Source organism: Vidua chalybeata, chromosome 9 (genome assembly GCF_026979565.1).
Source record: "Vidua chalybeata isolate OUT-0048 chromosome 9, bVidCha1 merged haplotype, whole genome shotgun sequence".
In the NCBI taxonomy this organism is placed as follows: Eukaryota; Metazoa; Chordata; class Aves; order Passeriformes; family Viduidae; genus Vidua; species Vidua chalybeata.
In genome coordinates, this window is record NC_071538.1 from 10,917,560 (window position 1) to 10,932,702 (window position 15,143).

General features: G+C 38.4%; 1 protein-coding gene across 1 annotated transcript in view; it reads left to right on the top strand.

The window, feature by feature from the left end:
• Positions 1-15,143, top strand: part of FAF1 (Fas associated factor 1) — a 152,648-nt gene that overhangs the window by 26,671 nt on the left and 110,834 nt on the right. Inside the window, exons 3-6 of the mRNA XM_053950465.1 lie at positions 5,501-5,547; positions 8,339-8,547; positions 11,666-11,757; positions 12,103-12,191. Coding sequence (XP_053806440.1) covers positions 5,501-5,547; positions 8,339-8,547; positions 11,666-11,757; positions 12,103-12,191 — 437 coding nt within the window. The remainder of the gene's footprint in view (positions 1-5,500; positions 5,548-8,338; positions 8,548-11,665; positions 11,758-12,102; positions 12,192-15,143) is intronic.

Here is a 15,143-nt window from a genome sequence, read left to right on the forward strand (position 1 = left end):
TTTGGTTTTCCTCTTTCTGGATAATATTTGTTCAGTTTTGGGTTTTGTTTCCTTTCTTTTAAAAAAAAAAACCTTCTCTCCATTGTAGAAAGCATTTGGAGTTCTATTGTCCATTTATTTTGTTTGAACATCAAATAATAAATGGATTTTAAATCTTTAGGATAAGTTTATCATGTGAAAGCAGAAAATTAGAGTATTGTATATCAGGGAGAATATCACATTTAGCCCAAATTAGAAGTAGAATGATTTGTAATGGACTGACAATTGTAAACAGAGTGTTACTAATGACCCTTTTTTTGCTGTGGAAATATGTACTAAAATATAAAAGCCAAAAAAAGTTAAAAATTTATTATGAATTCTTAATGAGGGATTTTTTGCATATTTTGTTACACTTCTTTAAATTCAGCAAATCTTGAGTGATTCTCAAGCACAGATGAATACAGGCTAATATTGCCAAAATATAACAACTAGAGTTTTTTTATTCTTCAGAACTCAAAACCACAGTATGTTTGTCTTGTGTGTCATCTCATCCTCTGTAATGAGGTTTTGTATGTAAATGTTGGTATTATATTCACTTAAACAATCAGAAAAATAAATCTAATACTAAATGCTGAAAGAGTCAAAGATGAGAACCAGTTTTTCTTTGTTCTGAGTATGAAACAACAAAATGCTTGTTTTTCTGGTTATAATTTTAAAATCTGACCTACAAGTAGCTAACACCTCTTCCTGTCTTTGCCTCTGTTAATGTAGAAAACAGCATGGGGTAAACTTTCTGCATTTGTGATGTGAGAGAAATTGTTTTTATATTGAGAAGATATTAAGTGTATAAAAGGAAGGAGAAGCAAAATGAATAGTAAAGAGACAAAATGCATAACTTTGGTTTTTTAACTTGCCAGACGTGTTAAACCAAAAATAAAATCTGAGTTTGTAGCATCTGGGGGAGAGGATAGATTTTTTGGAAGTCATAATAAATAAATCCTGTCATGAAAAAAAGCTTTTACTGAATTTCATAGAAATAATTAAATATGTGCTTTCTGAGGCTATTGCCTTAAGTTGAATACATGAAAAAATTACTAATGCTGTAAATCTGGATGTGTCAGAAAATCGGGGGGTTGGAAGAAAATGCCTCATGAGCAAGTTACTCCATTATAATTAATTCCCTGTGACTTTCTGAAGCACTTGATGCCATTTGGTTGGACATCTTTGGGTTTTGGATCATTTACCGTGGCAGTTCCTATTACCCTGTCTCGAGGTCTCATTTGTGTACTGCGTTTGTTTAATGTAAACCTCCTCCGTTTTTAGCTAAACAAATGTAAAGCTCTGCGAGGGCTTTGCTAAGTAGACTCAAGTGGTCTCACTTGTTGAATGCAGTGAAACCTAAATAAGGCTTTTGGAATTCTCTGGGAGCAGCTTGTGCTGGGTGTGTTAAGCTGGTTTGGTTATTTATCCCAGTGAAATTCGGGCATCTCTCAGGTGTGCAGGTTATTTACATCTCTCCAGCCTCCTCCTCTGAAAGGATTGTTCTTCCAGCACTGTGCTTCTCCAGCTTGCTTTCTCCTTTTGCTTTAGGATGTGTTTTCTAGTGCCCTGTTTTGGAGAGTTGATCTTGCTTTGTGCTTTGTAAAACCTCTTGCTCTTCACTGGGATGGAGGTTCCAAAGGAGAGATTTTCAGGGGTCTGTATGTGTCAGCCAAAACCATTGTGTGCTGTGGAGGTTGGGAAGGAGAGGGGAGGAACACGAGGTGGCCACTGAGGAAGAGCTCCCTCCTCACCCATTGCAAAAGCCTTTAACTGCTCTTTAGCCTGGGACTGCCTTTAGCTCTTAATTCATCCAAATATCCCTTTTAAATTCTGCAAATTCTGGAAATTTAAAAACTACCTCCCAACTGTGATCCGTGAAGAAGAAGGAACCCCTTGCCTCGTTTAATATTCAATCACTGTACTTCTGCTTTTAAATGATATGATTGGTAAATCCAGTCCATCCTCAAACTTCATGGAAACCCCTGAGTATTTACAACTTGTGACTTGAATATTTGTGCTATTTAAAACCCCACATTATTCATAGGACCCTGGGATGAGAGTCACTCTAAGATGTGCTTCATTGCTTTTAAATGGTTAGCACTAGAATTGTGTATTTTGAAGGAAGTCATTGACATTGTTTCAATAGATAATTAAGGAATGGTGGTTCTTGGTTTTCTTTCTGACACTGTTTTGTACTCATAAAAAATAGTCACAATTAGTCAGAATGGACTAATCTAATTAAGTTAATATTCCCTTGAGGAAAAATTCTAAATTTCAGTCTGCTATACAGTGTTCTTTAGGTACCTAAATAATTTCAGAATGCCATAGATTTTTATGTTGTCCAAACTTCTAATGAATTTGGTAACCTTTCATTAACCCTATTGCTTTATTGTTCCCTATGTTTTCGGGAAACAAAAAAGTTGGATTGAATATATTTCAATACTGTAACTTGGAAGCGTGCTGCTGAAAAAAACACACCAAAATATTGTTACTTTGAACCTTTGTAATGGGTACTTGTCAATCCAGTGTTATATTACATTCTTGACATCCCTTTTCATTTAAAAAACCCCCAGGACTCACAGTATGTTTATCAAGATAACCTGTGCTGTTGGATGGTGGAGTCACAGGTGCTTGAGACTGGAAGTTGTTTCTGGGTGTCTCTCCGGCCCATTGCAGGTCCAATTAGGTCAGGTTATGCAGTACTTAATGAATGTTTAAATAAGCTGTTCCACTTCCTGGCTATATGATTGCTATCCCTAAACAAAATGTATAAATCAAGAAGAGCTACATTCAGTTTATAATTTAATGAAATAAATTGTGGGCCTGGTAGTTGTTTGAAAGTTGCCATCAGAACAGAAATTATTCTGTTTCAGGATGGGACAGTGTTACGGCAGAATTTGTGTATGGATAGGCTGAGACACACCTAGGATTCTTGGCTTTGGGAAAAATCTTCTGAAGCCCCTGTAATTTTCCATTTAAGGTGAACTGTACTCTTTAAACAGTTAGAAAGCTCTGGTACCCTGGATCCAGCAGGGGCACTCGTGGATATGCAGTGTGAGAGCAGCAGAAGCATAGAGTGCTGCTTCCTGGCATCACTCTCAGCAGCAGGTTATTGGGAGCTGAAAGAGCCTTCTGGTCCAGATATGGTTTCTTTATATCAATAACCCATAAATAGATTTAATGCACTGGTTATTAAAATTGTTTTGAGAGTAGCACACATTTTTAATGACTATACATTAGCCACACGGGGTGGTTTTGGTGATCAAAGATCCCTGTTTGGAGAGACAAAAAAATGTAATATCTTGGAATGTTTGCATAACCATAGAGATGTGAGCCTCTCTCAAAGGGGGCTGACACTGGGGAGGAACAGCCTGGAGCAGATCTTGCCTTAGTAACGTGTTCTTGTTTTAATTTCTTTTTTTTTATAGTCACAACCTTCTCCCAATGAAATTCTAAAGCAGATGGTTGTTCCTTTTTCTTTTTTTCTTTGCAGGGTCTACTTATAGCTGTCTTGTTAGAACATGGATATTTAATATTTATGCAGTATGTACATGTGCACTGCTACCATTTGCTGTCTACATTATTTTAGTCTTCCATCTTGCTTAACAAACAGTGTCTGGACTCTTCAGTTTTACAGTGTGGTTAATAGAGGTCTTTCAATCAAAAAAGCACATAATGCTTCTGCTGTTTTTTCTTACTCCTGTGCCCCTTAAATGTCATCAAGTTTACAAAACTGGGGATATATGAACAAGTGAGTTATTCAGTTTAAAAGAAAATAGCTTGAAGCCTCTATCGTATTTAACCCCTCTAACTAGGCTCAGAAGAAGTTTGAGCTGATTTAATCCTTTGAGACAGAGCTTTGACAGAAGTGTGAAAATGCCACATTGCTGTATTTCTTCACAGCTGAAGCAGCTTCTTTTCCCCAAGTAAAGAGAATTTTGTTGCACCAGCAGATCATTATTAGTGTAGGTTCTGTAGTACCTGTGGTACAAAACCTGTGTTTGCTCTCTGTATCTTACAGATGCAAAATAAAGGATAATTTTGTCTCTCAGCCAACTTTATCTGTTGATTGACCTGAATTCAATGCATGTTGCTGAAGAGTATGGGAGGGAGAAGCCAATCCAGAAAAAGCCAAATAAACCAAAACCTCCTACTCTTTCCTGGAGGTTTATTAGATGAACACCATCAAGAGCTGTGTATGACTGCAAAAACCACAATGATGATAAATGAGACACGTTGTTAAAAAGAAACCACTGATTATTACCATGCACAGTGGATAAACTGATTTAAACCCTGATCTGGTAGGGAACTTTGTTTTCGCTGTAATTTGATACAGCCTCATGGGTTGTTGCTGTAGCTTATGGGTACCTCTGACCTTTTCCTTCTCTGCTTTTTTAATAATTATTAATGCAATATTTGTTTCTAAATGCAGGATAAATCTTATTGCAGTATCACAGTAATTTAGCTGAGTTCAGCAATAAAATGTTCTGACTTCAGAACCTTATAGCCTTAACTATTAATGGAAATGGTAAAAAAGTCATGTTTATATATTCAGAGAAAAAGAAACCATAGCATTTAAATCTTGATTGCATCTATTTTTGTATTTATTAAGCACTTACTTAAGCTGCATTTTTTTTAATGCCAGTTTGTACAAATGGTGTTGATAGATGATGACTGTCAGTAGTTCAGTCACAGGGTATGACTTTGTCCTCCTGGAGTACCAGGGAATCTCTGAACTGCTAAACATCAGTGCTCCCTTCTTCACTGGGGACCAGACACTCATTCACCAGGTGTTCTGGTCAACAGGTCAGGTATATCTGACGTATGAGGATGGGTATGAGAAGTGGTGAGGGTAGAAAATGGATGAGTTGCTGCTGGCACAGGAGAACATGGAGAGTAGTGGGATGCTTGCTGTTAAACCTTTGAATGATTTGGACAGTGTGGAATGGTATTTAACTGCATAAAACCTACTTAAGAAATACTTCCTTTTCTACCTGAGGGTAGTTTCAATTTTTGGGCTGGCAGCACGCAGGGTGTGTGCAGCTGGGCAGGGGTATGGGCTGGGCCATGGCTGGGGCTCCTGGGAACATCACATTTTCTGTGGGTGTGCTGTGAGGCCGCCTGGGCTGTGCAGTTTTCTGGGTGTGTTTGGGAGCGATGTGTCCCCTCTGTGTGATACCAAAGGGTTAGACTGACTGAGCATGGGCCATGCAGTTTATTCCCAGGCATTCCACCTGGGAAATCCATCACACTCAAACAGGAGTCTAAGCTTCAGCTCGTGTTTGTTTTTCACTTGGATATGCTTTTTATTTTCTGTAGATACCATAATGATAATATTGTTCACCAAGAATATTCACTAAATAGAGAGCATTTTAGGGCATGTTTTGAACCAAGCTGATCACTCTTCAAAACATATTATAAAAGTTCTGATGTATTTTTGTTCTGCATGCTTGACTCAAAATTTGTTTTCTCTTTTCAGGCAGCTATAAATGGTGTTATACCACAAGAAAATGGCATTCTACAAAGGTAAGCAGAGAGGACTGGAGTAGTACATGCAGAGAATGATGCTGGGTAACAGTTACTTTTTTTTCCTTCCTGAATCCTAAGAAGATGACATAATTCTCCTTTTAAAGCTGTTTATGGAGCCACAAATTCTATTCCTGGCAAAGCTGATTTAACATTCAGTTTTTCCCATACTGATAGGGGACTAGCTCAAACATTTATTCAGAATAGTCAACTTTTATTTTGAATTCACTGGTGGTTGGGTCATTCTTTGCAGTGTTGTCTATTTACAAAGATTGGGTGTTGGTATGCTTCTGGCTAACTATTTCTTTTTCCTTATGCATTTATAAAGGTATTGATATTCCATGCTTCCCTATTTCTGGCCCAAAACATTTGTACTTGGGTTTTTTTTCGTTTTTGTTTTTTAAATTGAACTACAGGCAACAGAAACTGTGATAAAGTTGTTCCCTTCTAAAAGTAGTTTTACTGATTTTCTTTCAGCTTCTGAATTAAATTTTGGCTTGCATACTGATGCTTGGATATCTTGAAGTCACTGAAATTTGATCTTCTAAGTGCTGATGAGGCAATTGAAAACAGCAGAATGGGAATTAAACTACCTGAGAGAGACAGTAAAACAGTGTTTAAAAATTTCTTCAGAAAAATAATTAATGTACTATTTAAAAATTTTAATGATGAAATAAGATATGTAATATAGGTAAAGTGGTGTTTGACATCTCTGTCAATGCTTACTAATTCAACAGAGTCAGGTTTTGACTGAGGATAAAATTATTTGCCCAGTAAAGTTACTCAATATATATTTACTCTAAGGCTTGTTTAGTCCATGTGAGGTCAAGTCTTGGTTGTGTGGAACACTCTTTCTGCATACAAGCTGTGGTCTCAAAGCATTTCTATCCAAAATCCCAGAATGTTTGGTTGGGTAGAAGAATCTGGGGAATAATTAGAGTAGCTAATGCCTGTCTTCAATCACAAGGTGGTCCAGTGCCCACTTACATGTTTCTTTCACAGTAATTCATTAATTTTCAGAAATCATTAGATAGTCAAATGTGTTTCAAATGGGTATTTTTGTTACTTTGTTTTTGTCTTGTTTTGTATTCTTCCAGTGGAAGTGGTTTAAAGGGAGCCTCAGAAGATTTAGAAACCTGGTTTCCAGATAAGGCTTACTTTACTGATGTGGGGCTTTTTATGTTCTATTAGAGGTCGCTAGTAAGATATGTAGGCTGCCTTTTATGGTGGGATCAAATAAAATTAATACAACTGGACTTGAAGCAAGTTAATTTATTGAAGAGAAAAAAGTACACTTTGTTGTATAATTCAGTTGCTTGTTTTGTAATCCAGTCCTGAGAACTGGGATATTAATTGCTTCTTGGGTCTACTAACAGAATTGTTACTTAATTCTACTTAATTCATACTTGTCCACCAGGTTGAAGAAAATAATTTATCACTTGGTATTTATACTTTTTAAAATACTGAAAATTAGACTGTTTCCTGTACTCTTTAGAGTTCTGACACGGGCCTTTGCCTTTTGAGCCATAGGTCTGGGAGTGTGGGTCTTTGTAGCTGGGCATTCATCCTTCTGAGCATGCTGATGTGAGAAGTGAAGGAGCCCCTTGTTTTACAAGCGTAACATGTTTTTCTGGTACAAATGTGAAAGGCACAATGAAGGGATTTGCAGTAGCTGAGTACTGTTGCACTTCTGTAACGTGCATACCATCCACATTTGCATTCGCTTTTTAAAGTTCAGACCTCCTCTAGATGACAGATTTCACTTGCTCTATGAAGCATTTCCACTGAGAATCTCATGGTATCTTCGAGAACAGAAGGAATTTTTCAAATAAGTTCTGATAAAGAATGGAAATGAGACAAATTATGTTGCAGCATTTCTCAAATCCACCATGAGATTCTGTAACTGCCCAGCATGTTCCTGGTAAGAACATCTCAAAGGCAACACCCCAGGCTTACCTGATGAAATTTCTTGCCTTCCAAATTTGATTTCTGTACATCATAGGGTTTTTTTTTTTTTTTGCCTGGAGTAATATTCCTGAAGTTCTGTTACACTTGTTTCCAATCCTAGTTACATGCTTCTTGTGGAGCAGCTCACAGGGGAAGATGAAGTTTCTGGGTAGTGAGGGTTTTCCAGTTTATTCTGACCTGTAATACTGTGGGTGGACTTAAGTCAGGTATGGAGACATCCTTTTATGAATCTCCAGGAGCCTTGCAGGATTTTGAACTTGAAGGAAAGCTAGAATTCAGCATTGCATTACTGTGGTACTTCTAGGTGTTTTCTTTTTAAACACATGCTTCATTATCTTAATTTATTTACCTTAAACGTGCATCTATTTTCATATCTGACTTGTTTTTCCCTAATTTACCTATCTGCCTGCAGAATTTTGAGCTGTATTTCTTTTTCTCATTTCCACTGGATACTAGCCCAATGATGTAGAAACCTGGTTGTTGCCACGGTGCCAATTTTTATATGGCCACAACGCTCCTGGAACAGGAAACAATCCTTCTCCTCAAGATAATTCTGGTATCAATTACACAGTGGATTTTAAATGCTTGTTTATCACTGATGTTGACTTCCTATAGCACTTCTGAGCGCTGAAAGGTTAAAATTGCTAATACAGAAGTTATTTTTTCATTTCTAATAAGCATTTTTTTCAGCTATGACAGCAATAATTCAAGAGGTGTGTGCTGCACTGTAGTAAGTGAATAATTCTGTCATTTTGCTTTCCTAACTTCTGGCTAGACATACCAAGCTGTTCTGTTTCAACCATGTCATTTGCCTGTCTTTCAGTGAGTACGGTGTAGAGACTTTGCATGGACCAGCGTATGGCCCCAGCAGTCACTCTGCTGCAGCTTCCTCAGCTCCTTCCTCCTCCTCAGCATTTCACCACGTAGTGCCATCTAGACAAATAGTGGAAAGACAGCCTCGAATGCTTGACTTCAGGGTTGAGTACAGAGACAGAAATGTGGATGTAGTACTTGAAGACAGCTCTACAGTTGGTAAGGATTTGTAAAAATGAAATGAAAGCTGCTGCCGTAAAACGGTTAAAAAGACAAACTAAAAAGATTCAACACCAAAAATCCAAGTCCTAAAGCAAAGTAGAACAAAACCCCTCAAAAAGGAAAAAAAAAAAGAAAGATCCCCCCTGAAAATGCAGCCTCCACAGCTACTAACCATTTTCAAATCTCTTTGCAGCTTTAAAAAAGCAAAATTTCACTAATCCATGGTAAAGGTTAGTGATCTATCAAATATTTATTTTGAAATCTAGTTTTCTTATGAACTTGCTTCAGAAACAAAATGGAGATTAATGATTGAGGCATGAAAATGTAATTTGGGATAGGATTAGTGTAGATGCAAGCTATTAATAAGTGGATGATCTTGGCATTTCCTCTTTGAATCTGTATGGCATCTCTTTCTGCACAGGATTAGTGACAAGATTAGAGGAATTCTTCCTGGTGTGAGGAACACCATTGCATTCTTCGTAGTTCAATTTTTATTTGACTCTTTCATTCAAATTAAGCTTAATTCTATCAGTTTTATTGTCTTTACTCTAAAAATGATGCATTTTGAAGCAGTATGTTAGAAGTATGCTAGTGTTTCAGAGCATATTATTTTTTACATTCCCCAAACTGGGAATTAATTTACTTCTGCTAAGGAAGAAAAGTATTTTCATTTTCTTATTTTAGTGAAGAGCTTATACAGATCCAAATAAGGAGCTACGTGAAGGAATAGTTGATGAAAGTAATTCTCCGTGCTGCAGCCTTTTGTCTGGGATGAAATTTGGAAATTGAAACTTTTGATGCTCCTTGTGAGGATCAAAATTAGAAATCGTCCTTTCGGCAATGGATTTGGTGTTGGGTGGCGCCACCTAGCGGTGCTCGGTTTGAATTAGCGATGGCTGTTCTCTGTTCCCTTTGTGCTAAGTTACATCCATGGAATTTAGACATCAAAACCTCCTCAGATCAGAACTTTTCAGCTGTACTGCTTTGGTTTTTCTTTTCTTAGTGACTTCTTAATAGTTGATTTGCACCTGAAAGCTGTAGGGGAGAAGGCAGTTTGTGTAGAACTTCTGTGTCTTGAGATATAAAGATAGAGATCAGCCTTGTGTTTTAAGTCCTGGGAGAAGTGAGCAAGGCAAATTTTAGAACTTCAGCTGTGGACTTGAGGAAAGAATAGTTTTGGCTTTTTAGGGGATCTGCTTGCCCATGAGAGGCTGCCCAGGAGGGCACAGGGGCCCAAGAGAGCTGGTTAATCTTCAAGAACAACCTCTTCAAAGCACAGGAACAGTTCCTTCCAATGTGCAAGAGGAGCAAGCATGGTGCCAGCACAGAAGAAAAAAGCATTTCTGCTGAACTAAATTCAAAAACAAATTAGCCAGAGCTGGAAAGTAGTGATGGGCTGCCCAGCAGGAGCACAGAGGTGTGCAGGTTTTCAGTTAGGAAGACCAAAACTCAGCTGAAGGTGAAACCACTGAGGGCTTAGAAGGGTTTCTGTGAGTACATCAGTGTGAGAAGAAAGGCTAAGGCAAATGTGAACCTGTGTTCAGTGGTGATTGCTGAGCTTGGTCTGTGGGAAGATTATGGGGTAAATCTTTCTGGAAGCACTTTTTGAGCACAGGAGAGAAAAGAAGGGGATTTGGAACAGCCATCATGAATTTACTAAAGGCAAATTGTACCTAATCAGTCAGCATTATTTGCCTTTTACAATTTGACGACTGGCTGAGTTGACAAGGGGAGAGAATGTCACTGTGGCTTTAGTAAGGCCTTTGATGTGTATTTAGTAAGGCCTGCTGTTGTATTTTTATAGTCATAGTGTTAAGATAAAAACTGGATAAAAAATGGATCAAAATAAATCTTAATCTGCTCAGAGAGGGTGGCTGATATTCTGGAGGGCAGAGCTGCTGTTTAGTGAGTCCTGGACAGTCTGAAGAAATTGGCTGACAGAGCCTCCTGAAGTTCCAAGAAGATAAAGTTGAAGTCCTGTATCTGGCATGGGATAACTCAATGTTATCCACACCTAATACCTGGTTGAAGGCTGATGGGCTAGAAAACAATTTAATCAAAGGGATCTTGGGTGCTTCAGCAATGAACTCTTGCAGTGAAGAAGACCTGCCACATGCCAGGCTTTGTTGGCGAGACTGTAACCGGTGGATCCCAGGAAATCATTATTTCCCTCTATTCAGCACTTGCCAGACTGCATCTGGAGCACTGTGTGGGGTTTTGAGGTGCTCACTAGAAGAAGATGATGACATCCTTCAGTAAGTGTGGTCAGGGCTCTGGAGCTCTGGGCTAACAAGAGGAGAGGCACAGAGAAGGGGATTTGTCCAGCCTGGGGAGGAAAGGGGAAGGTACAGACCCGACCTCTGTCTGCAGCTGCCTGCTGGAGGACATGGAGAAGATGGAGCCAGACTTGTCTTGGAAGTGCATGAGAATGGAAGGCAATAGACACATCAACAATTCACATTAAATAAAAGGATTTTTTAATTATTATTGTGAGGGTGGTGAAGTACTGAAACTGGTTGGCCAGAAAAGTTGTCAAACTTCCATCCTGGCATGTTCAAGAGCCAGCTGGACGAGTCATTGACTAAACTGGTTTAATTAGACCTTTGAGTTAGGCTTGGGTCACATGAACTCCAGAGGTACCTTCCAGCCTGAGTTACTTTATGACTGTGAGAACTACAGGGGCAGAAGAGCATCGAAATGTACGAAACATTGGAAAAGCTGTCAGAGCAGTCAGTTGTATGAACATTCTAGTTCCTTAGGTCTGGACTAATGCTAATGAAATTCGGTATCAGAAATATGCACCCTCTTTGTTGCTGGCAAAGTCTGGTGCTCCAGACAGCACACAGGTGTGTGTCTAATAAATATGGAATATAGAACTACCAATAGGTATGTCCAAATCATCAAATCCTTGTGTGATTCTCCAATCATTCATGCTTTGTGATTATTTTTTAAGCTTCATTTGTCCTTTACTGTTTGAAGGGTGTAAGATTTAGACTGAAAATCCTTCTCATAGTAAATTTTTCCTTGCTCTTGTTTTTTAAGTACAACTCACTGCTGTTTGAAATAAAGCAGTAAATGTGTATATTTTATATATTTCCTTTGTTTTTCTCTCTAGGAGATATCAAACATATTCTAGAAAATGAACTTCAGATTCCTGCATCTAAAATGCTGTTAAAAGGGTGGAAGACTGGAGATGTAGATGATAGTGTAAGTTTTAAACTGTGTTTTCAGTTAACTGAACTCAGTTTCAAACTGAGCATCTGTGGGTGGGAATTACAATGCAAGAATTGTTAGCTTCAAAAAGTGTCAGATGCCTTGGGTGGCACACAAAGAGCTCTTAATCTAAAACATTGCAAAATAAAATCAGGACAAATCAGTTTTGTTTGGTTTGTATATAATGTGGCCCACCTACAAAAATGATATTTTGAAGTAACAAGAAGTATATCTCAAAACAAAATATTTGCTGGTATTTTAAATACATACCTATAATTAAAAAAAAAAAAGTCTGAATTGGTGAATGTTTTATATTTATAATTATTTTTCTCCCCTCAGACTGTTTTAAAAAGTCTACACTTGCCAAAAAATAATAGTCTTTATGTTCTAACACCTGACCTGCCTCCTCCTTCTTCAAGTCATTCTGGGTAAGTCTTTTGGCCATAAATTGTATTTGTATGGTTTGGAGTTTTTTTTGGTGTTTTTTATGAAGCCATGTGTGTGTTTGTAGGAATCTGCAGTCAGTAAATACAAAGTATTTTCACTGTACTAGTGACTGTTGGGTTCAACTAACTCAGCATCTCATTGAAAAGAATCTTGATGAGGTTTTTAAAACTTTGGTGGGGTATATGAACCTCTTATGTATATATTGAATTTTACACCTCTCAGATATGATGACTTTAACAGAAATCTAGTCCCTGTGGAAACAAGAGCTGGCCTTGCATAAGTTGCTGCTTTATGTTGGTCCATTTAATGTATCTTAAAAATGTGTATAAATCATTCCTGTCTGTTCAGAATTTTCTTTATGAAATGTTCATTACATTATTTTATCTTGTACTTTAAAAATGTATGTAGATGGACTGAATAATTAATATAAATTGATTATTCATTAATAATTAATTGTAATTTATTTCCTTGAATTGAGAAGGATATATTTTATTACTGATTTGAACACTCAAGAAGTAAGCAGTGAGTGTTCATATGTTACAAAATCACAGAATCATCAAAGCTGGAAGAGACCTTCAAGATTATCGAGTTCAGCCCACCGTAATCACCTCTGAAACATATCCCAGGTGCCACATCCAGACATCTCTTGAACACTTCCTGACTCCACCACATCCCTGGGCAACTTAATCCAGTGCTTAACCACTCTTTGAGGGAAAGATACTTTTCTAATACCTAATCTGAACGTGCTGTGCTGCAATTTAATGCCATTTCCTCTCATCCTTCCACTTGGGACACGGCAGTGGAGACAGGTCCCCTCCTCTTTTTGGGGAGTTTGGAGCGTGAGGAGGTCCCCCCTGAGCTGAAGGGTTTCTCCAGGCTGAGCACTTTCCCTCCAGGTGCTTCCCCTGCCCCTCCGTGTCCTTGCAGAGCTGAGGGGCCCAGAGCTGGCCACAGCAGCCGAGGTGTGGCCTGGGCAGCACAGGGGACAGTCACTGCCCTGGTCCTGCACTGTTCCTGGTAAAATCCAGGTGCCACTGGCCTTCCTGGCCACCCGGGCCTGCCTGGCTCATGTTCAGCCGCTGTCCAGCAGCACCCCCGGCTCTCTTTCTGCTGTCAGGGCATATTGCGAAGGTTTGAAAATCAAACGGTGTTAATGTGGAAAATAATGTTTTTTAAAGTAATTAGCGATTCGTTTGGTTTGTTTTCTTCCGTGTCCTTCCCTTTCCAAACCAAGGCAGCCCCGTATGTGCTGTTTGCCAGGAAATTGGGAATTTTCCTCGGGAGCCGCTAGAGGGTGCGCGGGAATTGAGCCTGCCAAAGGAGCTGCTCCGGGCCGGCCAGCGCAGGGATGCTTTGGGAATTGGGCAGAATGCATGGATTTCAGCTTGTCTGAAATCAGCTTGGATTTCAGCTTGTCTGAAGAGGGAGTTAGCTTTCTGCCCATGTAGGTTCTAGGAGAATATTCTGCAAGTGCAGTTCTATTACTGGTGGGAGGAATTCTTTGAGAGTCAGTAGAAATTTGTAGCTGCCTTCCTAAGGACTGAAAGTGCTTTGTATATTACTAAAAGGTCCTTGTGCACAATAACATGTAGTCTGTGGAAGAATTAAGAATGCTGATATGAATTATAAAAATAATAATTGTAAAAAAAGGAGCGTTAAGAGAGGGAAGAGTGGCACTGGAACAGAGGGTGGTGTACAAGAACTGTATGTGCAAACAGGAGCTGGATGTGTGTGTGAGGACAATCAGCCATTGTACCTTAGCAGCTATTTGAAGAACATTGAAAAGACATTACAGCTGCTAATTGTTTCATTTGCAATTTCAAAATTTTCTAGCCAGGTATTGCTGCATATTGTATTTTGAATGTTATAATTCTGGAGAGAAAACTGGAGTCTGAAGAGAGTTGTTTATTGCAACTGCAGTAAAGTATATAACAACAAACTGTTTAAAAACAGTTCCTTGCCTTTTTTATTGGATTAATGGTTTTAAAGAACTTCACTTGACAGTAAAATCAAAGTAGTTGTTACCTTTTATAGTTTATATTTGTTTCATAGTGGAGATTAGTTCTGGATATTTTTAAGATAAAAGTTGGTAGCTTTGGGACAGCAAATGGTGACTAATTAGTGGCTATTTAAACACGGATAATTTGAAGGCTAGATCATCTTCCTGAAGTCATAAATTCTAGATGAAAGGGGAGGCTTGCCTCCAATTAAAGCATCAATGCAGATCAAAACACATCTAATTGAAGCAATGTACCAAACCCAGTTACACTGTTTACTGCCTACTGTTAGGTCAGTTATTATTCAGATTAGTTTGTTACCCACAATTTTTAAAAGCGTCATGCTCACATCTATTATTAATGGATGTTGAGGAACTTTGCCTCTTGCTCTGGGAGTTCATCTGTTGTTTTCTTCAAATGCCTTCTGTTTTGAACTAGAGATAAATAGTTGTGATTTGAATATCTCCAGAAAGTGATATTTGAAAAGCCTGAGATTCCAGTACGTGATATTTTATCTATATGCCCTTCTTAAAAGGAACAGTCTGGCCTCAGCTCTGTAAGCTCCAGTTTTTGTCTGTTCTTTATAGTGAGGCAGAACAGTGTCTGAAACATCCTATTCCAACATACTGATATGAAGGCATTGAAGTTTATTGTGACAGACTGAATGGGCTTAACCCAGAACTGACTGAAAACCAGCATCTAAATGTAATGGCAAAGTGATCCTGCCTTCTAAACAAACAAAAATCTCCTGGGGTATCTTTGTTCATCAGTGGCCTACCTAAAGCTTTTATAGGTAATAGAAACCCAGTGAATTACTACTGCATGCTAGTAAATTGAGGTGGAAAAATTAAATTTAAATGTCAAATACCACCTGTATGGTTCCACCGCGCTTCCACAATTTCAGCTGGCAAAGCCATACTTACCCATGCACGGTAA